The following is a 25,672-nucleotide window of genomic DNA, read 5'->3' as shown; positions in this document are numbered from 1 at the left end:
TGTATGTTAGAAGGGATCCTGTGGGTGGATGGTTGAGTGTTGCTTACACCTCCGGGTTATGAGCCCGGCTGTTTGAAGTTAGTATGTGAAATTGAACCTTGGAGATTGAGTGTGAACATACCGCGCTGCCGCTGCGCCAAGGTGCTTTCTTGGATGGAAAGCCGGCTTGCAATTTCAACTAGCATGACTGCGTCGTTGTCAAGCGAGAGGGTAAACCCTGAGTGGATCTGTTTTGTGTAGACTGGAGTCTTCGGATAAGATCTCGGCCCAAAGCGGTCCTTATGAGGCTAGGGAACTAGATCCGCTCGATCTTTTACCCCCTGACTGAGACTCGGCATGCCTCTGAAGAGCAATCGTTATCACAGGTATTGAAACCTAGGTGTCGAGGAGAGTGCAACTTGGGATGGATGGCGGGAGTTGTGACTTTGACGAAAGAGGGTTCATAGAGGCTTTATGGATGGGCATTAAAAATGAATTTGATTCGAATCTAATTCGATTTTGATTCGATTTTGAGTCAAAGTAATGATAATGGCGCAGAGACCCCTCCCGATTTGGCAAGTCGCCGAATTCTTCCTAGCGGGCGAGGAGGACTTGGGTCGGCAAAAGCGCAGCGTCTAACTTGCATGTGAGTAAAACCAATATTTCTAAGTGATCTCAGCTGAAATGATGTTATGTGTGCTCTTGGTTGAAGTGATATATCATTGTACGTGCCTATCGCATTGTCTTATCAAGTATCAAGTGGAAACAACTTGATGCCGCCAGTCCAAACGTACCACTTCGATGACGTATCCAGCATACTCCTTATTGGCTAGTTCATATACCCTGCCTTTGCCTGATTCCTGAACGAAGCGTCTCTCCGCCAGTCCTTCCCCTTCATCTTCACGCCCTACTTTCAAGGTTACATACACCCAACATGTCGTCCAATCAGCTCTTTCAATACTCTGTAGTCTCAGCTCTCATGGATGGCGTCGCCGAGACCGGCATCACCATCTCAGACCTCATCGCGCACGGCGATCACGGTCTCGGCACGTTCCGACACATGGTGGGCGAAATGATCATCCTCGATGGGGTCATCTACGACATGAAACCCGATGGCTCAGTTGTTGCCGTTGATAGCACTGCATGCGCAGAGCAATCGGCTCCTTTCGCTATGGTTACTCGCTTTGAACCCACAGCCACGATCTCGAGGCCCCTGCAGGACAAAGACACGTTGGCACAGATCCTGTCACAGCTTCTTCCGGGGACCAAAAATCACTATGTGGCTTTCAGGGTAGACGGTGCCTTCAAGGCAGTGACGGTCCGTACCGTTGGCGGCCAGAAGTCTCCCGGTGAGAGGCTTGCCGAGCTCGGGAAGCGGCAGGTCTCCCACTCGTTTGAGCAGGTCCGGGGCACGATTATTGGCTTCAGGTCACCCACGTTTATGCAGGGGGTCAGTGTTGCCGGTGATCACCTGCATTTCATCTCGGAAAATCGGGACTCAGGTGGTCATGTGTTGGCCTTGGAAAGTGACGATGATTTGACCATTGCGGCAGCCCCCATCACGGCGGTTCATTTACAGCTACCCTCAAATGGCGAAGACTATAATCAGGCTGAACTCGCCAGGGACGACAAAGGGATTGCTGCTGTTGAGGGGTAATGAAAGCGTCGAGTGCCACCGGCTAAAAGCAGGATTCTTCTCTTAGTGTCCTAGTAAACGTACCTACCTACCTACCTATGTGATACATGCTGCTCCTCATATGTTTTGACTCTAGGAGTTGGTGGTACATTTGTTCGCCTGCCGAGACCCTTCAACTTCAGCTTGCTCCATTGTGAGCCAACCAATACTATAAGTATGTGGCAGGAGCTTGGCTTTGGTGAAATCTCGCCCCCAGCTGGTAAGGCTGTCAGGAGGTGCCTGATACCGAGGCCCAATTCTAGACGCTGTCCCTATTTAACCAGAGGCATCGGGGTCTCTACGAGACCGACAACGCCGACAATTAAGTTCTCGGCTCATTCGTTCTAATTATCGGATCCCCTTGATCCTCTACTCGAAACGGCTTGGCGCGAGGTGTGGGTATTAAAGTTAACCCTGGCAATCTCGTGTCAAACTTGCTACTGGAGCTTAAGATCTTAGCCTAAGTTGCTTCTTCTACTCCATTTAGCCACCGGCTGTGATGGTGAATCTCTTGAATGATTGGTGGCAAGTTGCTTGACGGACTGCCGAGATCGACTTGGGATTGCGGGAGCTTCGGACCATGTTGAAAGGAAAATGTCCCGAAATTGACACTGATGTAACCTTGCCGAGTCTGGTGACGACGATGGGATCACTATTCGCCTCAGGGCCAAGAGTATAAACTCATGAGACCCAGAAGCGACTGCTTGAAGGGGTAGCCGGAGGGTATGCCCGTGGCTCGACAAGGCATTTCATCCCGTATGTGCTGCATCAGGAGATCTATCCATTTGTCAAGATTTAATTAGGTGGGAAGATTTGCCCGGTAATTTCGTCCGAACCCACGATCAAATCACGGAGCTTGGCCAACTTTGGGTCTCAGTCCGAACCTAATCCTCCAGGTCAGTGCCAACTATCCGAAACATGGCTACAAGGGTAGGAGTCTATGCGGATTGATCACGGAGGTGGTGTCATGAACTTATTTTATATATATGCTCTCTCCACGACGCTGTCTTCCCATAGTTGTGTCCATCAAACCATCTGTCCTGCATCTATCGGCTCTTCAGCCTTCAACCATGAAGGTCCTTTCCCTCATACTCGGTTCCGCGAGTGTTGCCTTGGCGGCACTCGATTGGAAGAATGTTCGCATCGGTGGTGGCGGCGGCTTCGTCCCCGGCATCGAGTTCCACCCGAAGGCCAAGGGCGTCGCTTACGCGCGAACCGATATTGGTGGCCTCTACCGGCTCAATTCAGATGATTCTTGGACACCTGTGACGGATACTACCGCCACCAACTCTAAGTGGTATGGATGGACTCACGTTGTTCGGGGAGAGTCAATGTTAACACTCGCATAGGAACCGCTGGGGTATTGATGCCTTGGCCCTCGATCCCTCAGACCCCAACAAGGTCTACACAGCCGTTGGCATGTATACCAATGACTGGTAAGTGACAAATAAAGTGTGGCATAGTATACCTAGTTAATTCAAAGTGAATAGGGACCCAAATAATGGTGCCATTGGACGGAGTAACGACAAGGGAAAAACCTGGACATTCACCGACCTCCCTTTCAAGGTTGGTGGTAATATGCCAGGCCGAGGAATGGGCGAGCGTCTCGCAGTAGATCCCAAGAACTCCAACATCATCTATTTCGGCGCCCGCAGCGGCAAGGGTCTCTGGAAGAGTACCGACGGTGGTGCCAGCTTCAGCAAGGTTACATCTTTCACCAACGTCGGAACCTTTGCCCCGGATCCCAACGATTCGTCTGGGTATAACAACGACTTGCAAGGTCTCACCTTTGTCACCTTTGACTCGACTTCATCCACTCTTAATGGCGCAACTTCGAGGATCTTTGTCGGTACTGCCGATAACAAGACCGCATCCGTTTATGTGTCGACCAATGCAGGCCAGACCTGGAGCGCTGTTCCCAACCAGCCCGGGAAATACTTCCCACACAAGGCTAAGCTTCAGCCTGAGGAGAAGGCTCTGTACCTCTCTTATAGCGATGGCACTGGCCCTTATGATGGCGGCTCTGGTGCCGTCTACCGGTACGACATCTCGGCTGGAACCTGGAAGGACATCACCCCACCTGGCGATATCTACTTTGGCTTCGGTGGCCTGGACGTTGACCTTCAAAAGCCTGGAACCCTGGTTGTTGCGTCACTCAACTCGTGGTATCCCGATGCTCAGATCTTCCGATCTACCGACTCGGGCAAGACTTGGTCGAAGCTGTGGGCCTATGGTTCGAGTGGCAGTTTGGAGTACAACTATGAAATTTCTACACCAAAGGCTCCATGGATCTACAAGAACTTTATCTCGATCGACACGAAGCGCCTGGGGTGGATGATTGAGGCTCTGGCCATCGACCCCTTTGACAGCAACCACTGGCTTTACGGAACAGGCTTGACCGTCTACGGTGGACATGACCTTACAAAGTGGGACTCTAACCAGAAAATCAGCATCCAGTCACTGGCTGATGGCATTGAGGAGTTTGCGGTGCTGGAACTCAAGTCTGCCCCTGGAGGTAGCGAGCTCTTGGCGGGTGTTGGCGACGACAGTGGCTTCACATTTGCGACCAAGACTTCTCTCAGCACAGCTCCTCAGTCGGCTTGGGATAACCCCATGTTCACTGGAGCGGTGGGCGTTGACTACGCAGGCAACAAGGTTGAAAACGTGGTCCGAGTGGGCAACACTCAAGGCACACGGCAGGTTGCTATTTCCAACAACGGAGGCGTCTCCTGGAACGTCCACAACGGAGCCTCGACCTCCCAGTCTGGCGGTTCCATCGCTTATTCTGCGGATGCAGATGTGATTATCTGGTCTTCTGGCAACCAGGGTGTCCTCCGCTCTCAAAACCAGGGTTCCTTTACTTCTGTCTCTAGCGTGCCATCAGGAGCTGTTATCGCTAGCGATAAGCGTAACAACAAGTACTTCTACGCTGCCTCTGGTTTAACTTTCTATGTCTCTAGCAACCAGGGGTCAAGCTTCAGCCAGGGCGGCTCGCTCAGCTCTGTCCAGTCAATCCGTGACATTGCTGTGCATCCTACCAAGGCTGGAGACGTTTGGGTGTCCACAGACGCTGGCATCTTCCACAGTACCGACTTTGGAAGCTCCTTCAGCAAGGTCTCATCTTCTTTGTCGAACACGTATCAGATCGCCCTCGGCCGTGGCTCGGGTAGCACCTGGAATGTGTATGCTTTCGGCACTGGCTCTGCTGGGGCTAAGCTGTACGGCAGTGCTGACCAGGGCAAGACTTGGAGTGATATTCAGGGCTCCATTATGTTTGGAGCCATTGACTCTTGCAGGCTGGAGGGCAGCGGCAACAATGCAGGCCAAGTTTACGTTGGAACCAACGGTCGTGGTGTTTTCTGGGCCCAGGGGTCTGTGGCGTGATTGAAAGACCGTATTGACGAGGATTTGGTAGGGGAGCTGCTTCTATGTACATTATTTTTTGTAGGAATCTCAAGTACTTTCTCTCGAACGATGTTCTTTCAACTCTAGTATCCTTTCGGTTGCAAATAAGGTTCTGCAGGTCTTAATTTCATGAAGGTTTCGCTTATTAGCAATTCTACACACCTGCGCTTGCAGATGGTTCTTGAAACGATGCGCGTAGTGTCCTTCTACCCATAAGAGACGGGTTTATATAATTGATACACGTGGAGCACCGTAGTTCTTGCGATGCTGCATCCAACCATTAGCGCTCCTGGTGGAAAAGATGCATCTCACTGTTATCCATGCAGTCGTGGACCACGGGACATTAACTGAAGATAATAGAACTCTCGTCAAACAAGTAAATTGTCGACTGTGGCATTCTGCTTATTTCTGAGACTCAGTTCAACGCATAAATGGCTACCTTTTGGCGGCACTCGGCTGATCCTCTGTTACCTTTGTTCTCCTTAGCAAGTATGGAAGCTATCATTCTATATTCTTCGATGATGCCATAGACCTTCAAGATTTCTCTCGATAGCCACATTCAAGAACCAATTAAGTAGATCTCGCTTTGCGTCATCACCGCATAATCCCCTTGTCAATCTATCAAAGTCCACGTCTCACCGACTATTCTTGACACATACAACAAGGGGGAATTAAGGACACTGGCTGGCCAGTGCTCCAACCTTGGCATTCCTACAGCTGACATATTAGTCGCCTGCAGACCTCAACGCTGCAAATAATTCCTCACGATGCATAAAGGGCTCAACACGCGAGAATAAACCCCGCTTCGCTTCGGACATCAGGCGCTTCCCCAACCGAGTTGTTGTCGAATGGTATGATGGCAAGTAATGTCTCCTACCAACCGAAACTGAGAAATGATGAGAGTAAGGGTCTGTGCGATATCATTCGTTCAAGGTTGCATGGGCATACATACTGCCCACTTTTGTCTTCTGCAGTTGAGTGAACTGGAGCATCCTTGAGGTTAACAGTGAATATTAAAGAGGCGCTTCGGTACGTCGCTGCTGTCTTCTCTTCTTCGCTCTGTCTCTTACGGTCTATCATATCATAGAAATACGTTGAAGTTACGCATCATGGCAAGCGAACGAGACTCCGCTAGTCCCACGACAGACGCCCCAACCGCTCCGACTCAACCACTGCATCCAGTGCAACACTGGGAGCAACTTGCTGAGGTATTTTCACCTATCAACTAAATAGGGGCTCCGCTAAGTCTCGGATGGCTACAGGAACCTGAAGAGGGTGGTGCCGATGCAGACTCAGCCCTTGGGTCCAACCCCCCAGAGTCGACAGAATCACTGACCTCAAGCATCCTTCAATACCGTACTATCAATGGCAGGACATTCCACTCGGAGAGAGGGAACGCAAGATATTGGTACATGATCCGATAGTGGGGTTCCACGACAGCTTCTAACCGGGATTATTAGGGCATCCAATGACGAAAAGCAGAACGAGTCGATGGACATTGTGTGAGATCACGTCCATACTCGTCCCATAGACGCGTGCGTTGACCAAACAGCCACCACTTCCTGTCCCTTGTGTTTGACGGCAAACTCTATCGGGCTCCCTTGGAGAAGGATATTCAGGTGCGCCAACGATTACCTGAGACAACCTTCTAGCTAATATCAGTGGTAGAAAGCCGTGGATATTGGAACTGGGACAGGTTAGGTGACCCTAGAGCGGGTGATGCATATACAGGCGACTAATAGGGCCGAACGTGTAGGCATCTGGGCAATGTACCAGAAAATTACTTCTCGCTGCACCGAACCCTTGACTGACCCGAGAACAGCGACTTTGCCGATGAGTTCCCTAACACGGAGGTTATCGGAACAGACATCTCGCCTATCCAACCTTCTTGGATTCCGCCCAACCTGAAATTGTACGTGACTGCAGCCTTTGCATTCTACAATGGTTTCCTCACTGTTATATCTGCAAAACAACTAACCATACGTCTGCAGCGAGATCGATGACTGCAGTCAGGAGTGGACACTCGAGCCAAACTCCGTGGATTTTGTACACATGCGTTTCCTCTACGGAAGCATTAAAGACTGGTCGTTTCTAATCAACCAGGCATACAAAGCCTGTAAGCCAGGCGGCTGGGCTGAAAGCCTAGAAGCCTCGGCGATGATGCAGAGTGATGACGGAACTGTAACAGAAGACAGTGCCATGCACGAATGGGGAAAATTCTTCATTGAGGGCGGAAAGAAGATGGGCCAGACATTCACAATTCTTGAGGACGACGTGCAACGGAAGTGCATGGAGGAAGCTGGCTTTATTAATATTCACATCGACAACCGAAAGGTAAGTGTTCCCCTTATCAACAACAGTAAGGATGCTAATAGAGGCTTGGATAGGTGCCCATTAGCGGGTGGCCGAAGGACCCAAAGAACAAGGAAATCGGCCACTTTGTACATGCTGCCCTTGAGCAGGACCTTGATGGTTATATCTTGTATATGGCAAGCCAACTTCTTGGCTGGACGATGGACGAGGTCCGCGTGTACTGCGCACAGCTTCGACGAGAGCTCCGGAACAACAAAAAGTACCATCCGTTTTACTGGGTGAGAAAGGTCTACGGTCAGAAGCCAGAAGCTTAGAGAAGGTATTTTGATGCATCTCTTTCCATGACAACTTCGCTCCTTAGATAGACAACATGACTTTGGACATTACCTGGATCTCCCATTCTCCGAGAATAGTTTTACTAGTTAAACGGTATGTATTGATTATGAAGGTACTTGAACCACTATGGTGCACGCATTAGCCGTCATGCCTGTCTTTTTGATCACGAGGGCTTGATGATATGCGTAAGTGAGGTAAGGGACAACATGTTATGCCACTCAACTGAAAGAAACCGCATTACCACAATCCTTCTCCATCTTGAGTCTCTTTCTCCTCCAGGGTCCTTGGGGCCTTCTCGCCCTTAAGCCCCGTTGCAAACTGGCATGCTTGAGGCCTGGAAACTGGCGAATTCTACCCCAATGACTTTATATCCCCCGCAGTCGATGTTACTGACACCTCCTAGTGTTTTAGGTTGACGAGTCTGAGTCCACGAGCAAAACTTCTGATTCTTGTTCAACTAGAATTCCGGCGTAGAAGTGATCAGATATGGAATAATACATCCTATTTCTAGTCTGGCATGAGTAATCACTGTATCTACACAGGTATGAATAAATGCTCCTATGATTTGGGATCTGTCAAAACCCGCCGTCCACTTCCCTGAAACGCAGAAGGGCCGCGGTAGAGGATATCCACGAGACTAGGATAGCGTGCAGATACAGTGACCTTGCGCCCTGCTAGATATGCAAAGTAAGCCCAACTGCCTTACCTGGAATAAGGTTTAGGTAGATCACAAGGCTGTTTGCTATGATTAGAATACATAGGGTTGTATCAGTGAGATGCCGTCACTGCGCGCTAATCACACAGAGCTTTCACGGTCCAAGCAGAGCTCATGAAACGCCTCACAGGGCAAGAGCTATTCTTTCGACTGAAGATCTCTGGAGAAATATCTTTCAAAAGATTGTTAGTGCTGATGATACGCTTTTTAGGACATGTTGCAACAAGGATGAAACTCGGATCCTTCTGGGGGCTGTGTCATCCTTGGTCTCTTATGTAAGTCCAAAGGGCTCTCAGAAGGCTCCTACCTACAATAAGATACGAACAGCACTCTAATAGCATTCGAAAGCCAGTTGTCCAGGAGCCCTTAAAATGGCTCCTATCACATCTTTCATGGCGGCGGCCATCCTTGCCTTCGGGAGAACTAGCTTGGCCATTCCCACCAACAATCCCATCCAACGCCGCTCAGGGGGTCTATCCATAACCAATCATGCAAGAAACTCGCAAGCCCCGGTTCCTAAGGTCAAGGCCTTGTCTAGAAGAGACCTCAAACCTTTTAGCGGCCAAAGTCCCAAGCCGTCCAACATTACCGATCCTCTCAAGATTCGAGCCATCATTGGACCCGATGATCGTGTTCTATGGGACTCTCAACAATACCCCTACAGCGCCATAGGCAGAATCTCTGGATCTGATGGTGGGAGCTGTAGTGCTGCCCTGGTCGGCCCTAGGCATGTTGCTACGGCCAAGCATTGCGTTCCACCTGAGGGCGTCACCACGCGCTTTCAACCCATGTATTTTGATGGTGAGAGAGTCGTGGGCTCTGATTCCATTGAACTAATTGATATGGAACAAGGTGAGGGGCCTTGCTTCTAGATGGAGGATTGGGCCATCTTCATCCTGGGTGACTCGTTTGGGTACCTTGGAGCTATAACCATCGACTGTGATGCTCAAAAGAATAAACCAATATTTGTGAGAGCTCCCAAAAATTTCTTTCCAATGGCAAATTGCTTGGTCAAGGCTCATTTCTAACATGTACTAGCTCCATGTGGGATACCCAGGCGACAAGGGGTCGTCAAAGCCTTATCGCCAAGAGGGTATCTCGGTGGTTCGATGTGCTGATTGTGCCCCGGGTGGCCCTCTAGAGACAGATGCAGACGGAATTCTGGGTCAGTCAGGAGGCCCACTCTGGCTTGAGCAGGACGGGTCCCCTTATTTGTACGGCGTTCTAAGCGAAGTTGGCGAGGAGGGCACTGACTTCGCATCTGGGCAAAATCTGGTCAATGCTATTAGCAAGGCGAGGGCCGACTACCCATGAGAGAAGTTATTCTTGTTCTTTCTTCCATTCGGTTAAAAAAGTAACATCTTAAACATGACCTGGATATTCTTCGTTCAGTTACCTCTCCTCCCACAACGAGTGTAAGAAACAAGAACCTTAACCGCTCTACCTGACGATGGTCTCCTGTGTAACTATAATCTGCCCGTTGCTAAGACTCTCCGCTCTAGACCGCCTATCGCTGCTATTATCAGACAACGCGGTTTGGGCTTTTATTGTAGTCCGTTGCTCGCCGCCTTTCCCTTGCATGTCTCTTAGCTCCCAGGCCAAGTGCTCCTCGCTATCCGTCATCTGCCTGAATCCCTTGTGATGGCTTATTCGGCTTGCATCGTGGTAGCCAGCCGATGCGTGATGGCGAGATGCAGAGGGCCCGCCTGTAGGATTGCTGCTGGTATTCCTGCCAGTACTACGAACAGACACGCCGAGCCAATGGAGAATGGTTCGATCGAAGACGGGTCGGAGGATCGGGGAGCTTGCCACCATGAGAGCAACTCCTGCTTGTAGGATGGAGGAAACGGATGCGACGGCGAAGGACTTGGTGACATTATCGAAGTCGATGTTTAGGGCATATTTAAGGCGGACACAGGAGAAGACAATTGTGCTGCAATAGAGATCGTATCAGCTTGGCAGGAGGAAAAAGATGTGATCAGTCATAACTTACACGATTCCGGCGCCAAAAACTAAAAAGAGTCCGATCTTGTGTGGTCTCGCGATATGCAGCCCAGACAGCAGCCTCATAGGCAGAGCAACTATCATCACCTCGGAAATGATGTCGATAACTGCCACCGCTGAATATGCAACAGTCTGGTTTCCACAGCTTGTAGGAGTGGCAGCCCCCCAGGTGGCTCCCACAGGCAAGCAAATGAAGAAGCCGAGGAGAATGGTGTAGAGAGCCCAGCAGGTAATGACCACAATGGTCACCCAGCTAGCGATACGAAGGGTGACGGACGTGGAGGCGGCGAAGACACGTTGGATCATAGCAACCAGACTGATCTTTATGAAGCAAAGCGTCGCGGCATACATGGTCTGGTTGGCGATCGAAATTCGAGTGTAATGGTACATGTGATGTTCGGACAGACGGCCGATATCATTTCCCGCTCCTCCTACACAGATTGCTGTGATCTATTAGCTTTTCTCCCCTGGAAGATACTCCAGAGACGGCCATACCAAGCACGTATGTGATGCACAGGCCATTGAACAAGGCCTAGGCAAGTGCCTGTTAGATTGTGAGGACGATCATCCATAGCTGACAGACTTACGAAGCCGATGAAGTAGAGGTGATCTTCAGCATAATACGCCGACTTTCTGATGTTTCTCGAGATGATCCGCATCCCAGTCCAAGCGGTTGCGAGAACCCACATGGCTACCACAGCCGCGAGAAGCCCCTTTCCTTCGGGCGACAAAGGAGGGAACTTTTCTTTGAAGGGCGCCCCTGATGCCGATCGCGCCAACATATTCAGGGCTGCCATGATGGCTGTTGGTTCAACGTTGTGGAATCAATGCTGTTGGCAATGAATAAGATTCAGACTCGACAGAAAATAGATGGCGATGCCGTCCTCTTCGGACAGAATTACCACCCACATCTTTTCATCATCCGCAAACTTGCAACCCCCTCTCCTCCACCTTGAAGGAAGGACCGAGAGGATTCTTGCAAAAGAAAATTTCACTGCAACCCTATTCAGACCTGGGAACCAACAACCAACAGGTGGCAAACCGTCGGAATTTCCCTATGCAGACTCAAGTCCCGACCTTGGCGAACCACACTGTCAAGGTTCGTCACCAGGAACCTTTCCCTTGGATCTTAACATCCCATCAGGTGGTTGGTAATCAGCGATACAGTTTTAGAGTTCTGCATGTCGCCAGAAAGAGTCGATGAGGGTGGGCTCGGCTATCCTCCTTTCATGGGACAACCCCTGATGCCTTGGTACCTAGCGAGAACGGGGGTTATCAAGGATGACAGATCACCGAACCAACACAGACCTTCGGCAGATCACCCCCCAGATGGGACGAATAGAGCCTTGGCAGGGGATCCGGGAGCAACACCCGGATCAGCTGATGCCCGCGGAGTCTGGGGAATCCCGAAGGAACGATGACATATGGCGATGGCGAAATCAGTAATTTAGACATCTCAGGGATTATGCATGGATGAAACCGTCCCTTGCAGACGGCCGCCTCGATAAATCCGGTATTAAGGCCGGTTAGTACAAATTTCATGAATCCTTCTGCATCGGAAGTGCTCAGAGTGTGTCCTTGTTCCGACGGGGTACGCGTATACTAGGAGACATGGGCAATAATACCTCAGCTGATTGCTCAAGACCTCATCCATGGATCGCTTCGTAGCGAGCAAGACGAAGGAAGCTGACGGGCTGGTCACCGTTTTTAGTTCCAGCTCTTCTCACCCTTGGCCACTTGCGAAGGAGACCTGGGAGCCGTTCAACCTGGAAGCCTCGAGTAGTGAGCCCTGCATGGCATTTCCGGATCATGAATGTCCCGGAAATTGAGCCTCGGGCAGTGGAGATGACCGCGCCATGGTGCTCTCTCATGCTTGCAATCGGTTAAGCAGCCCGGGCGATCCGGCCTACATGCGATTTCGCGCAGCAATGCTACCGTTACGAGAGTAGATATATCTTAGATTTCCTCTTGCTGAACTCGAGCGCGCAGATCTTTCACCATACCCTGATATCTCCCCACCTCGGTACCACCACTAGTCAACAGCCGGAACGAGCACCAGTCCACAATGCTCTGGGATTACATCGTCGTCGGTGCCGGCCTATGTGGCTCGGTCCTGGTCCATGAACTCCTCGAGAAGGATCCGGATCTCAAGATCCTGGTCATTGAGGCGGGCATCAACGCCAACGATCGACAGGATATCGTCTGGCCCAACTCAACCAACGGTCAAGGCGGCGACTTTGACTGGAGCTATGCGTCTGTCCCCCAGACGCATCTTAACGGTCGATCTATCCCTTCCAACGCGGGCAAGGGCTTGGGTGGTGGCACACTGATCAACGGAGGTGAGTTTCGCAAAGCATTGAACTAGCCAATCTGCTCACTGGTTTTCGTAGCTGCTTGGGTTCGTGGGCACTCCGTCGACTACGACCTCTGGGCCAAAGCTGTCGGCGATGAGAGGTGGAGTTACGAGGGTCTCCTGCCCTACATGAAGCAGACTGAGTCCTTTTTCACCCAGGACACGGACAAGGGCCAGCATGGCTTTGAGGGTAATATGAAGGTTCAATCCATCAGCTCCCTCAACCGCACCTTTCCCATGCGCAAGCCCCTTATCGAGTCGTGGGAAGAGCTCGGTATTAGCCCCGCCCCGGATTTTGACCACAACCGCGGCAATCCCATGGGTATCGGCGAGATGCAAGAGAACCGCAACCACGGCCGCCGCCAGCAGAGCTCCCTAGTGTTCCCAATCGACAAGGCGACTGTATTGACCGAGACGCTGGTTCAGAAGGTCATCACTCAAAAGTCTCCCAAGGGCCAGGTGGTGGCTCAGGGCGTCCAACTCGCCAACGGTACCCAGATCCGCGGCAAAGAGGTTATTCTCTCTGCTGGCGCTTACCGTACGCCACAAATTCTTATGCTCTCTGGTCTCGGCCCCAAGGAGCAGCTACAAAAGCACGGTATCAAGGTTCAGTTGGATCTTCCCAAAGTTGGTCAGAACCTGCACGACCACGCCGTCTTTGTTACGGCATGGGGACTGAAGGACCCTTCCAAGGGGTGGGCTGTTGAGTCTGGAAACCCTCTTTTCAAGCAGCCGCAGTACGGTCTCGGCCTGTACCTCGACTTTGTAACCACTGTCGACGTGCCCAAGGATGGTTTGGCCAAGGCAATTGAGAAGGATACGGGCAAGAAGCCCAATCCGAAGACGCATCCCCTTCTTAACCAGGAGCGTGCCATGGCTACCCATACCATTCAGTACGCTGGTGCATCTCAAGATGGCTCCGCTGTGATAAGCATGACAGTACTGGTCATCGATCAGTCTCGTGGCCAAATTAGTCTTTCATCCTCCAAGATCAAAGACGCACCCCTTATCAATGCCAACTTTATGGGCACTGAAGTTGATCGCTATGCCATGAGGGAAGCTGTGAAGCATGATATCAAACTGCTCACAAGCAACAAGACCATTGTTGGCCGAGAAATCATCAGCGGAGAACTTGGCGACAAGCCCCTAACTACGGCTTCAACTGATGAGGAAATCGATGCTCGTATCCGGGCTGGACTAACGTAAGTCGTGATATCACAGGGCTTTATTGTTTTGGAGACATTTCTAACATTAAATCAGTGGCATCTTCCACCCCATGGGCACCGCCGCCATGGGCCGTGTCGTTGATAAGGACTTGAAGGTCTTGGGCGTTCAGAACCTGCGTGTCGTTGACGCATCTATTATCCCTCAGTCTATCTCTGGAAATATCCAGGTTGTTCTCTACGCAACAGCCCTGCAGGCAGCCGAGATTATTGGCAAAAAAATAGAAACAGTAGAGCATTAGAATACGTAGTAATGAAATAATTCATTTATTCACATAGAAAACCAGGACACTTGATACGTTTCTTTTTTTCATACCTCTCAGTTTATACACATATATAAATATACAATTAGCATAACCTTTATAGCACTAATAATAATAATGGCGTATATTTTTACTCTCTTTAAATATACCATTTTTATTTATTACATCTTTCTACTTGCTCGATCTATCCTCCGCGGTACTTCGATGCACTAACAAGCAGCTTTTGCACACCCTGTAGTTACAGGGGGACAGAATTCCGTCTCCCTACAAGAAGCCGCCGAGATCGGGCGGCATAGCTGACAAAACCGCGAACCCGCTCCTGTCGCTCGGCTAGTTGCGGCTATATTTTTGTCATGGGCAATCACCACATTGGATCAATCAATTCACAGCGCAGATATTGCAACTCCCATTTTCCAGTTGTAGAGATGATATCATTCCATAGAAACCGTGAAGCGATATATTATCATCGAGAAACTTCTCAAGAAATACGAAGTGACCGTGTTTATGCTGACATTCTACAAATCAGTTAACAACTCTACCACTGTACTGAGTGATATGAAGTCTACGGAGCAGGAAGGAATGTCGGCATTTCTCGTCACCTATGGCATTGAAACTGCAAACAGGGTCCCTTCTGGCTCGGTTAAGTCATTGAAATGATAACCGTAATGAAGATGTGGTGAGTTCACTACCAGAGTTCCCAGTCTCCGTCCTTCGTTCATACGTGCAAAGGAGGACAGACGCCCGCTATTCCACTCACAGATATACGGTTGGGCAAACTAGAATTCTCCGTATATGTTTCTCGAGCTCCGACATATACGGGGCTTTCCTTGGGTCCGGCTCCAAAGCGCTTCCGAGAGTGCCGGCAGACCCATGCAAACTGGTGAATTTCAAGTCAAGTCCCGGTGTTCAAAATGGCCATGTTCACAAACTTCCTGTATAGTATTCAACATGCGAGTTTTAGCTTTACATGTATTCTCCGGATCACACCGCCTTATCAAAGCGAAAGAGCGGCCCCCAAAGGACAGACCTCGGCGCTCATGTTCCGGACAAGTTGTCCAAACTTCTACACTTCCAGACATCGATGGGTACTGATAGCATGTGTGAAATTGTTTTTCCGTAAAGAAGCCCAGCCTACCGACGCGCTTGTAGGGGTTGAGTGCTAAAGATGGAATTGCATCTCCACAAATCGTACGAATGGCGGCGAACTGGCCATTTATGGTTTCCGGACCAATTCGCGGCCACTTGTTTCCTCCAATCGCATCGGACGGAGGCGTTTGCTCCATCACGTTAGACAGCCTTGCGTGTAGATTACAGGATCGTACAAGAGGAGTGCCGTTTTAGGTTGTTCCCTAGTAACCACACGACTTGACGGATTCTCCGTCGGTGCCGGTCTCATCGTGAGAGGCTGAAAGTGCATATGGGCGTGCCGAGACCCGACCACTATCTGGCAGTCGAAATGACTGAAGATATATGAGGAACTGGTTCCCCCTAAACTAGAGGCAATGAGATTGGGCCTCTACTAGAACACCTCATAGTCCAATTCTAGCCTAGCTTGGTAACCCACCGTCAAAATGGTCAAGCTTTCGTCCTTCCTCTCTGGCCTGACTCTGTCAGCTGGCCTAGTCTCCGGCTATGCCAACCCCAAGGCTTGCTCGGGAGTGTGCAATAACTCACATGATCCCACCATAATTCGACGCTCCGATGGCACATATTTCCGTTTTTCCACCGGTGGACGCATTGCTGTTCACACGGCGCCGTCTATCGAGGGACCATGGACCTACAAGGGTGCCGCGCTTCCTCAGGGCTCCAAGATCAACCTGCCTGGAAACCAAGACCTCTGGGTTTGTACTTACCCATCTGAAGGCTACACGTATGGAGCAGGCGTCTGACCTCTACTAGGCCCCGGACGTTATCCAGATCGGCAACGTTTACTATCTTTACTATACAGTTAGCGAGTTCGGAAAACAGAACTCTGCTATCGGCCTAGCCCGATCATCATCCATGGATGTGGGCACCTGGACCGACGTGGGAGCTACAGGCATTCGCTCTGATGGTACTAAGGCTTATAATGCCATCGATTCAAACCTCTTCAAAGATGGAAACACCTGGCGCATGTACTTTGGCAGCTTCTGGAAGGGCCTGTTCACCGTGCCCATGAAGAGCACTCCCACCAGCATCGCCAGCGGAGCGGGCTCATCCAACGTCATCTATGAGCCTGTGACTACAGCGGTTGAGGCTCCTTACATGTTCAAGCAGGGCAACTATTACTACATGTTCTTCTCAAAGGGCAAGTGCTGTGGCTTTGACAAGGACAGACCTGCTGCTGGTCAGGAGTACAAGATCATGGTCTGCAGATCCAGCTCTGCCACCAGTGGTTTCGTTGACAAGAGTGGCAAGTCTTGCACAAACGGAGGTGGTACTGTTGTGCTTGAGTCCCACGGTTGGGTCTACGGACCTGGAGGACAGGGCGTGTATAACGACCCTACTCATGGCACGGCAAGTGTTCTTTGACAATGCAAACTGCTCTCCCAGATGTTTTGTTGCTAACATGAATATACAGGTCCTCTACTATCACTATGTGGACACAAGGATTGGCTACGGCGATGGACAAAAGGTCTTTGGCTGGAACACAATCAACTGGTCCAGTGGATGGCCCACTGTCTAAGCATACTTTTGGCCGTGCTTTACGAACCGCACAGTGAATTAGCTCACCTGTTTCGTGATGGACCTTGACACAAGTAACAGTCAAGGTCATGACTGGTGCCTTACGATTCTTGGAACATGATTCATCGAACGAATGTTGTACATAGAATATTAAATTTGGATAAACGACAGTTGTAAGGGGAAACTCGTTCGATTTGCCAGTGCTGCTTTCCTCTACCACTAAAACCTGTAATTATCTTGCGGCTGAGATACCATCTTCAAACAGCTGCAGACATCCCACCCACGATCCCCCGAGAGACATTGTAGGGAACAGCGGGACACGCACAGAAAGTCCAGCATTCGACTTTCCAAAAAGGGAGCCGTCACCGTGTAGCGAGGTGGAAAACCGAATCACTGGTCTTGTTCGTACTTGACCAGGCGCTGGGTTGCCGTCTCGGTCTTGTGGAATCGCCAGGGCTTGACCTTTCGTTCAAACAGTTCGTCTAATTCGGCAGCCGATCGACTAGTAATTCTTGTTAGCTATGACCTTTGTCAAAATGTCTTAAATACTTACCCAGCGACTTCAGGGATCAAGAACCACATTCCGACAACGAATGGAAGGCCAATGCCAGCGTAGAAGAAGCCAGTTTTGAAACCCCAGTTCCACTTATTGGCATTCACCATATATGGTGTGAGAACGGACATGATGAGTCCTCCGAGGGAGTTGGCTGATGCGGCAAAGCCCGATGTGTAAGGGCGAAGGCGCTGCGAAGATATCTCGCCAACAAAGCCCCAGCCAGCGGCACCGTTGGCAGCAATACCAATGTCTGGCACATGAGATTAGTATGGCGAGTAGTCCCAAGATGAAAGATCATGACTTACTCCAGAAACATGTGAACAGGACAAAGATATACGTAGTAGCTCCAACTTGAGGGGCAACTCCAAGGATGCCGACAACAAGACATGTCACCCACATCATGGTTGTCGCGAGACAAGCCATCAGACGTCGGCCAAGCCAATCAACCAGGAAGACTGCGGCGACGACCGTGACGATCTGGAGAGACGTAGTGATGGCCTTGATGGAGAAGGGATCTGCCAGGCCGGCCTGTTGGAAGAAGTAGGTACCGAAGGTGCCAAAGAGCGCAAGACCAGTAAACTGCTGTGTCATAATAGTCCACAGGGCAGTCAGGGTCCGACGGCCGTCAGTTCCGCGGAAGATAGAAGTCCAACTCTCCCTGCGCTGCTCTGCAGCAACAGTTCGCTCATGCTCGATGGCTAGTTCGAGGAGGTGATACTGGTGGTCCACATCGTAATCCTCGACGCCGCGATGGAGCCAAGTAAGAACCTTCTTGGCCTGTTCCTCTCGCCCGACAGTAGCAAGCCAAGCCGGAGACTCTGGAAGGATGAGGTAGATAATGAACATGAGGCCGATTTGACCCCACTGTGTGTAGATAGGGGTGAGCCAGTTGTAGGGATGAAGCTTGCTCATGCGTTGAAGAGCGACGTGAGTGAGGAAGGATCCAAGAGTCCACCAGAAGCTATAACACATCAGGAGACCACCTCGAATCCGAACAGGGGCGACTTCGCTGATGTATCCGAGCACAGTCGCCTGGAGACAGCCGACCCCGTATCCGGCCAGCATCTTTGCCACCAGCCACACTCCCCAGTTCCTGGCCAATGTCTCGGCCAGCACGCTTGTAAGGAGGACGAACCAGAGCCAGTACAGGCCAACCTTTCGGCCAAACCTAGCATTGATGAAAGACACAGTCGTCTGGCCGATGATTTGGCCAACGCTCATACAAGCACCCCAGGCGCTAATGATGGGAGCGTCGAGATACTGTTTACCTTCGGCATCGACTTTGGTGGCGAATTCTCGAACGAAGCCCTTGTTGGCAATGATACTGGCGCTCATGCTATAGAGAAGTTGGCGGCTGTACATATACATCAGGGGCATCCGGTATAGGCACTTACGCGACTTGGTATCCGTCAGTAGCAGCACTGAAGGCGGCCAAGAAACAGATCAGGCTGACGAGCTTGAACTTCTTCACGGTTTGCCAGTTGGTCAGTGTCTCGTAGCCAGAGGTGACCTGGCCCTTGGCGACGGCATCTTCAACAATCTCACTTGGCTTGATGGGAGCTTCGACTTGATCGTCATGTTCGACAGTGGTGTGGGTGGCCTTTTCAGCCGAGGGCTTGGGCTCCGAGTTGTTGGCCATGGTGGAGATGGGGAGGGTAGCTTGGGCTGATGAATAGAGGTTCCGGGAATGCGGGCTCTTCGCCTCTTTTTGTAGTCGACGTGAAGAGCCTCCCGAATAGTGATATAGGCCTTGCTAACCCAATTCTGGATGGGCTGACTCTGGCCTGGGGTGTCGATCCGGGGATACGACCCACGGGGTATGGTGGTTGCAAACTGCTAGCGCTTCAGCAGCTGGTGGGGCTCGGGTGCTTCCCCATGGGACCATGGGACGTCCAGACGAGTCCATCGGGTTCATTTTGGTGATATGCCAAGCCGTCACAGTGATTCCGTTGGTGTAGGTAGGGATAGCTGAAGACATTAGTGTCGGTCCATGATATCCCGAGGTCAAAAGCCACATCGAGTTATGACCAGGCGGACATCTTTCCGGACAAACTGGAGGAGGAAAACTCGCGAGAAAGAAGTGCGAGTAGATGCCCATTCGCCCAGAGGGGTCGTGTGATCAGCACCACTGTTGGTTGCTTGACTAGACCCCGGTAATTGACCAAAACGCCGTCCAGATGAGCAGGATTAGGGTAAGTATCAGAAAAATTCGACATGTCTTTGCAACTTGGTCGTGAAGGGCAAACGACATTGAGGGAGCTCCATTAAATCCCTGAGTTGACGGGGCACTTGGGCTCCCAGCTTGTAGGCTACCCATCGGCCATCTGAAAGATCGGCACCTCTGTTCATCTCTACATTGTCCTCCCACTGAGCCCACATGATTAGAGGCCGGTGCTCCTCTGCGATTGACTCAAAGTTGAGGGACAAACCGAGCAGATGTGACCTTGTCAAGGCAAGTCTGCGGGGAAGCAGGTGAGGATCGTGGAAAAAGAACCCTGTCGATTGAAGAGGAGGCCGAACGCTACTGGGGTTTTCCGACAGGTTCTCCGACAAGCCGAGTACGCGGGTTCGGTATGCAACCCTCCATCACGAGTCGTTTCCCGACGGTTTCCCGACAGCTAAACCTCGCTAGGGCCAGCGGTTGGGGGCGGAATTGGAGAGCGTAGCTAGTTGTGGCACCTCAAGCGAGCGCTTGGCTTCATCCTTTGGCAAGAACCTCTCCCTGGACATCGTCTTGACCAACTCAGCTCTTGTTCTCACTACTGACGATTGCGGGGAATGACACCATCATGATTTTCGTACAAACGAACTATAAGTCGTCCAACCCTACCCCATGACCCCCTTGACACACATCGCCCACAGCGGATGTCTAAACTCCCTGTGTCATAATGCCGACGCCACGTGCAATCAATCCCATTATACCGGGCTTCGCTCCGGATCCTTCCATTGTCAGTGTCTCCGGCTGGCACTTTCTCGTCACATCCTCTTTTCACTTGTTTCCGGGGCTCCCAATTTACGCCTCTGATGATCTTTTGTCATGGAGGTACATCGGTCAGTTGCATTACCCCCTCTCTGGTGTTCTTCATATCAACTGTCGCAACCAGGCAATGCAATTAATAGACAAACCCAGTTAAGTCTCGCCAAGTCATCAACGAGACTCTCTGCCCCAAGTCCATCGACAGGAGGCAAGATTCTTCCAGCCACCGCTGGGTTGTACGCTCCGACAATTAGACACCACGATGGAAACTTTTACATTGTGTGCACCAACGCCGTCTTCCAGAAGGAGACTGGAGTGGTGGATAAGCACAACTTCGTTATCTCTACTACAGACATTTGGAGGAGCACCTGGAGCGACCCCGTCTACTTTGACTTCGTCGGCATCGATCCAGACCTCTTTTTTGAAGACGGCACGACATACATCACCGGATCCGCAACCCCTGGGCCTTGGACGCGCATCACCTGCTTCGAAATTGATATCCAAACCGGCAGGGCCTTGTCAGAGGAGCGAACCATCTGGAGAGGTACTGGAGGCGTTTATCCCGAAGGTCCGCACATTTACAAACGGAATGGGTGGTACTATCTGCTCATTGCTGAAGATGGTACTCACGTTACACACATGATCACCATGGCTCGGTCAAGAAGCATCTGGGGCCCCTACGAGCCGTGTCCTCACAATCCTGTCCTTACTGCACGAGATACCGATGAGTATATCCAACACACTGGCCACGGTGACCTGTTTCAAGACTATGATGGCATGTGGTGGGCTGTGTGTCTAGGCGTCCGAAAAGACATGCAGGGGAGGTATGCCATGAGTCGGGAAACATTCCTGACACCTGCTGGATGGGAGGGTGAATGGCCAACCTTGGCGACCGTCAAGTTAAGCCCCAATGCTGCGAATCGCAACGATGAAAGCTCTTCACTCTCTGTGGAACCAGGCGTGGACTATGTCTACATCCGAGATGCTCTTTTCGGTCACTACAACTTCGATGCACGTAGCTCCAGTATCACACTAACAGCGACCTCTGTAGATCTCTCTGACCCTGGAGCCTCTCCTTCGTTTGTTGGAAAGAGGCAGAGATTGTTGCAAGGATCAAGCGGCGTTGTGGTTGCCAATATTTCCGACGCCTGGGCATCTGGTAACCTCAAAGGCGGCCTGGCTTACTACAAGGATGAACATCGACACTTTCGCATATTTTTCGATTCCTCCGGTACCTCTATGGTTTTTGAAGAGAGGAATGAGGCTCAGGAAGTTTCCAAGACAACCCGACACACCTTGGAAAGAGTTCCTGAGAATGTCTCGTTGTTGATGAAGTACACGGAGCAAGAATTTCACCTGCTGTACGCTCTCAACTCCGAACCAGAAAGGACTTGGATAAGACTCGCCATTGTTGATACGTTGGATATGACAGATCCAGACTTTGTTGGGCCGGTCATTGGGATTTTTACAGTTGCTGATACAGAGGGACTCGAGGTCGTGTTTCGAGATTTTCACTGTGATTGAAGTCCAGGAAGATGGGATGAGGCTCCAGGTGGACAATTTGACGGCATTCTGCTATTAATCTTATAGCCACTGCCTTGGAAGATTGGATAGGGTGAACCAGATGGGCACTTGAGGAAACCCATCATTTTGTCTTGACATGCATTTACTTTCTTGTTTTTCAGTGACATCTCTGTCGTACACAGGATCAAAGAAGACGCTAATAAATGCATAAAACCCGATGCTGTAAAACATGGTAACTGCATGCATTTATTTAATTCTCGTCAACATCAGGTATCGAGTAAGTCTGAGTAGGGTCTCATGTTACTTTCGTAGAACCACGAGAGTGACCCTCAGCATTATCTGCCCAGAGCCCACTCACCAGAGCCGAGTGAACATCCATCATGCATTACCTCGAATAACCAGGGCCGCCATCAACCCAACACTCTACTCGAAGGCCAGGATAGAAGATCGCGACGCTGCGCCGTGTTAATTGTGCGTCTGCTCGCCGTTGGTTCGATGTCTACCAGTACGCTGCGGCCCCAGCCGCTGGTGAACCAAGCGACTGAGTGCGCTTCATGCAATAGAACATAGTATCGAGCAGTCACAGCAAGCGCAACCTTGTCTAAATCCGCCAACAGTAGCAGAAACTCATGTGAGAAGAGAACTGGCCATGATGTGGCAACCCGCCATTCATACGGCGTCGGACCGTATTTAACAGCGTGCTCGACACAAGTAATGAGGTCAAGAATTGCTCGCTCAACAATGTGGCTTGACCTAAGATCATGCAAATAACATGGTCCAAAGTGTCCTTCTAGTTCGTGGGGGCTATCCAGCAGCTGGTGCAACCGGACCGTGGGTTATCTTGAGTACTGCCGTGACTCGAATAGCGGTGCTAGGCGACCTTGATGAATGACGTCCTCTGACGATTTCAAAAAAGCGTACATGCCGCGTAGAACGTGGAAAATGTCGATGAGGTCCTCTAGGGTGGGTTTGGGGTCGTCTTCGTCATCGTGAAATACTGCCAGTGAAGTGAATGAGCTAATTCCTAAGAGAACGCCGGCTACGAAACAGGCGTGGCTGACTTCGGGTGTGAGGGGCACAAGCCGAGAGCGGATACCTCGAGCGGCTTCAACCTGATGTTGCAGACCTCGTGTCAAATATGCATGTCTCTAGCTTGGGTTGAGGCAAGTCAGGTGGAAGGCCGCCACGGCAAGGAGCTGGTGCATCAAGGCGTCATCGCAAAAGGCGAGCCGGGTATACTCGACCTGATGAACGTGACGAAACTCAACAGATCCCGGCAAACGGATTGTATAAACATGTTCAGAGCGCTCGGCAGGTCGCAACAGAAGAAGACCAACCAACCAGTGCAAGAGGATTTGAAACGACGGGCAGGGGAACAGAATGAAAGGTTGCCCTTCCTTGTCCAAAGGTTGCAAGAACGTCAGCGTGAGTGGCAGCAACACGCGTGCTCTCCGCCGCAGCGCGCGCTAATAGCTCAATTTTAAGCCCCTGCCGCCCTCAGAACAAGCTTAGAATTCTAATATTCAGAAGGGCAGGGGGCATGAGTGGAGAAGCTGTCGTCACCTCAGTCAAATCGCGGAGCGACTAAAGAAACACAATGTCAATGGCAGGGCAAAAGAATCCGCTTTCATCGGCTTTCTTCTTAAATGGTCCTAGTTTGGTTCGGGAGTCGTAACCCACTTCCCGCGTGGTCCAAACTCTGAGTTTCTGGGCAGGGATCGGCAAAGGCGCGGGGACGCCGTATTTTCGCTAACTTATCGGCTGGCAGCGCGTCTCGGTACGACCGAAGGATGAAGAAGGGAAGAGATGTTGGGTACTAAACACAATGGTGATTGTACGAGATCATAGAGTTGAACAGTCGTCTTTGGGCCATTGAGTAGACGAAATTATGCTCACTTGTCCACTACCAGCTACCGGTAGGTATGGAGCTCGTCGTCAAGGGAGGAAACAAAATGCGCCACGTGACCCTGACGCGGGGGTCATGACAGGATCGTGATTGGTTTCTCCGGTCGGGACGCGTATGCTACGAAAATCGAGGGCGTAGTGGAGCTGAAAGCCCACGCAAACGATGAGGCATCTTGGCTTTGATATGGGACACTTTCTAGTGGGTAAGCTGACGACGTAGACGCGCGACCCACTGGCCTCGGTCTGTGCCAAGGTGCATTGGATATATAATAGTCTTGGAAGCTGCCCATCGTTCTATTGGAAGCAGATCATCCGACACTCGCAGCCAATCACAGCCTTCTCATTTGTATTCCTATCCTTCGAATTGTATTCCTATACTTTGAGAATCCTCAGTTACACCAACACCGACCCATCTCTTGCAACATGCACTTCAAGTCCTTAGCTGCCTTCGCGGCCTTGGCCTCTCTCGCCCAGGCTCACCCTGGCCACGACGTCTCCGAGGAGGTTGCCGAGCGTCGCCACTTCATCAACTCCATCCACAAGAAGGATCTCTCTCACTGCGCGGATAAGCTTCGTGCTCGTGGTATTGAGGCTCGCAACATTGCTCGTCGCTCTGCTGCCGTCGAGCAGGCTCGCGCCCTCAAGGGCGTGAGCAAAAAGAGGGATCTCGACAGTGTCCTGGCTACCGACCATGACGAGTCTGACACTGGATACACCGCGAACACTGATGTGTCCAAGCTCTTCACCGGCAACAGTTCCTGTCTCTTGACCCCCGAGGTTACTCAGGGTCCTTACTGTAAACCCTCCGGACAAGAACCTAGGCTTCCGTTTGTACTGACTGATTTATGCAGACGTTGGCGGCGAGTACGTCCGCAAGGACATCACAGACGATGAGCCCGGCATCGACATCACCCTCGACTACCAAGTTATCGACGTGGATACCTGCGAGCCCGTCCCAGATGTCTACGTCGAGATCTGGCACTGCAACAGCACTGGCATCTACTCCGGCGTCGTCGCCAGCGGCAACGGCAACTCTGACGACGACTCCAACCTCGACGCCACCTTCCTGCGAGGCATCCAGGAAACTGACTCCGACGGTGTTGCTCAGTTCAAGTCTGTCTTCCCCGGCCACTACACCGGCCGTGCCACCCACATCCATATTATGGTCCATACCAACGCCACTCTCCTCGCTAACGACACTCTTGGCAATGATATTTACGCCTCGCACGTTGGCCAAGCATTCTTCGATCAGGATCTCATCACTGCTGTTGAGAAGACTTCCCCTTACTCCAGCAACACCCAGGAGCTGACTCAGAACGACGATGACAATATCCTCGCCGAGGAGGCCGAGGATGTCGACCCGTTCATGAGCTACGTCTACCTTGGCGATGATCTTGATAGCGGTCTGTTTGCTTGGATTGCCTTCGGCATCAACACTACCTACTCGAGCCACATCAGCCCTGCTGCGAGCTACTACGAGGATGGCGGTGTTGCGAACGAGAACTCCGACGTGGGTGGTGGCCCCGGTGGTAGCGGCGGTCCTGGTGGCAACGGGCCTATGCCTAGTGGTATGAGTGGTATGCCTCCTAGTGGCACTCCTACTGCGTCTGGTTCCGGCTCTGCTGCAACTGGAACTGAGACTAATGTGGCTTCCACCAGCACTGCTGGTGCGAAGATGCTCACTATTCCTGGTTATGGTGTTGTTGCTGGTGGACTTGGTCTTGCTATGCTCCTGAACTAAGGGGTCGATATGGCCAGTCTCCTTAATCGCTGCTCCCAA

At 51.2% G+C, this 25,672-nt stretch overlaps 10 protein-coding genes across 10 annotated transcripts; 8 read left to right on the top strand and 2 right to left on the bottom strand.

Moving 5' to 3' along the window:
- Positions 1-913: 913 nt before the first annotated feature.
- Positions 914-1,636, top strand: NCS57_01403600 (Alpha-acetolactate decarboxylase; the record flags this gene model as incomplete). The annotated part of the gene is made up of 1 exon (XM_053063653.1): positions 914-1,636. The coding sequence occupies one exon, from the start codon at positions 914-916 to the stop codon at positions 1,634-1,636; it is 723 nt and encodes a 240-aa protein (XP_052906986.1).
- A 1,088-nt stretch (positions 1,637-2,724) lies between these two features.
- Positions 2,725-5,038, top strand: NCS57_01403500 (uncharacterized protein; the record flags this gene model as incomplete). Its single annotated transcript, XM_053063652.1, has 3 exons — positions 2,725-2,951; positions 3,004-3,090; positions 3,145-5,038. The coding sequence occupies 3 exons, from the start codon at positions 2,725-2,727 to the stop codon at positions 5,036-5,038; spliced, it is 2,208 nt and encodes a 735-aa protein (XP_052906985.1).
- A 1,130-nt stretch (positions 5,039-6,168) lies between these two features.
- On the top strand, positions 6,169-7,686 carry NCS57_01403400 (uncharacterized protein; the record flags this gene model as incomplete). Its single annotated transcript, XM_053063651.1, has 9 exons — positions 6,169-6,267; positions 6,322-6,467; positions 6,520-6,561; positions 6,612-6,678; positions 6,728-6,755; positions 6,816-6,828; positions 6,882-6,971; positions 7,051-7,393; positions 7,447-7,686. The coding sequence occupies 9 exons, from the start codon at positions 6,169-6,171 to the stop codon at positions 7,684-7,686; spliced, it is 1,068 nt and encodes a 355-aa protein (XP_052906984.1).
- A 1,108-nt stretch (positions 7,687-8,794) lies between these two features.
- Positions 8,795-9,737, top strand: NCS57_01403300 (Serine protease; the record flags this gene model as incomplete). The annotated part of the gene is made up of 2 exons (XM_053063650.1): positions 8,795-9,224; positions 9,481-9,737. The coding sequence occupies 2 exons, from the start codon at positions 8,795-8,797 to the stop codon at positions 9,735-9,737; spliced, it is 687 nt and encodes a 228-aa protein (XP_052906983.1).
- Positions 9,738-9,863: 126 nt separating this feature from the next.
- On the bottom strand, positions 9,864-11,224 carry NCS57_01403200 (uncharacterized protein; the record flags this gene model as incomplete). The annotated part of the gene is made up of 4 exons (XM_053063649.1): positions 9,864-10,356; positions 10,417-10,870; positions 10,923-10,959; positions 11,015-11,224. 4 exons carry the CDS (start codon positions 11,222-11,224, stop codon positions 9,864-9,866), a joined length of 1,194 nt encoding a protein of 397 aa, XP_052906982.1.
- Positions 11,225-12,492: 1,268 nt separating this feature from the next.
- NCS57_01403100 (uncharacterized protein) lies at positions 12,493-14,245 on the top strand (the record flags this gene model as incomplete). The annotated part of the gene is made up of 3 exons (XM_053063648.1): positions 12,493-12,766; positions 12,818-13,982; positions 14,041-14,245. 3 exons carry the CDS (start codon positions 12,493-12,495, stop codon positions 14,243-14,245), a joined length of 1,644 nt encoding a protein of 547 aa, XP_052906981.1.
- A 1,592-nt stretch (positions 14,246-15,837) lies between these two features.
- NCS57_01403000 (Arabinan endo-1,5-alpha-L-arabinosidase) lies at positions 15,838-16,931 on the top strand (the record flags this gene model as incomplete). Its single annotated transcript, XM_053063647.1, has 3 exons — positions 15,838-16,107; positions 16,166-16,768; positions 16,827-16,931. The coding sequence occupies 3 exons, from the start codon at positions 15,838-15,840 to the stop codon at positions 16,929-16,931; spliced, it is 978 nt and encodes a 325-aa protein (XP_052906980.1).
- Positions 16,932-17,320: 389 nt separating this feature from the next.
- Positions 17,321-19,125, bottom strand: NCS57_01402900 (MFS domain-containing protein; the record flags this gene model as incomplete). The annotated part of the gene is made up of 4 exons (XM_053063646.1): positions 17,321-17,432; positions 17,484-17,736; positions 17,792-18,822; positions 18,881-19,125. The coding sequence occupies 4 exons, from the start codon at positions 19,123-19,125 to the stop codon at positions 17,321-17,323; spliced, it is 1,641 nt and encodes a 546-aa protein (XP_052906979.1).
- Positions 19,126-20,374: 1,249 nt separating this feature from the next.
- NCS57_01402800 (GH43-C2 domain-containing protein) lies at positions 20,375-21,987 on the top strand (the record flags this gene model as incomplete). The annotated part of the gene is made up of 2 exons (XM_053063645.1): positions 20,375-20,537; positions 20,591-21,987. 2 exons carry the CDS (start codon positions 20,375-20,377, stop codon positions 21,985-21,987), a joined length of 1,560 nt encoding a protein of 519 aa, XP_052906978.1.
- A 2,328-nt stretch (positions 21,988-24,315) lies between these two features.
- NCS57_01402700 (INTRADIOL-DIOXYGENAS domain-containing protein) lies at positions 24,316-25,633 on the top strand (the record flags this gene model as incomplete). Its single annotated transcript, XM_053063644.1, has 2 exons — positions 24,316-24,688; positions 24,744-25,633. The coding sequence occupies 2 exons, from the start codon at positions 24,316-24,318 to the stop codon at positions 25,631-25,633; spliced, it is 1,263 nt and encodes a 420-aa protein (XP_052906977.1).
- Positions 25,634-25,672: the final 39 nt, after the last annotated feature.

This window comes from Fusarium keratoplasticum, chromosome 12 (assembly GCF_025433545.1).
Source record: "Fusarium keratoplasticum isolate Fu6.1 chromosome 12, whole genome shotgun sequence".
Lineage (NCBI taxonomy): Eukaryota > Fungi > Ascomycota > Sordariomycetes > Hypocreales > Nectriaceae > Fusarium > Fusarium keratoplasticum.
This window is presented reverse-complemented; position numbering and strand designations above follow the sequence as displayed.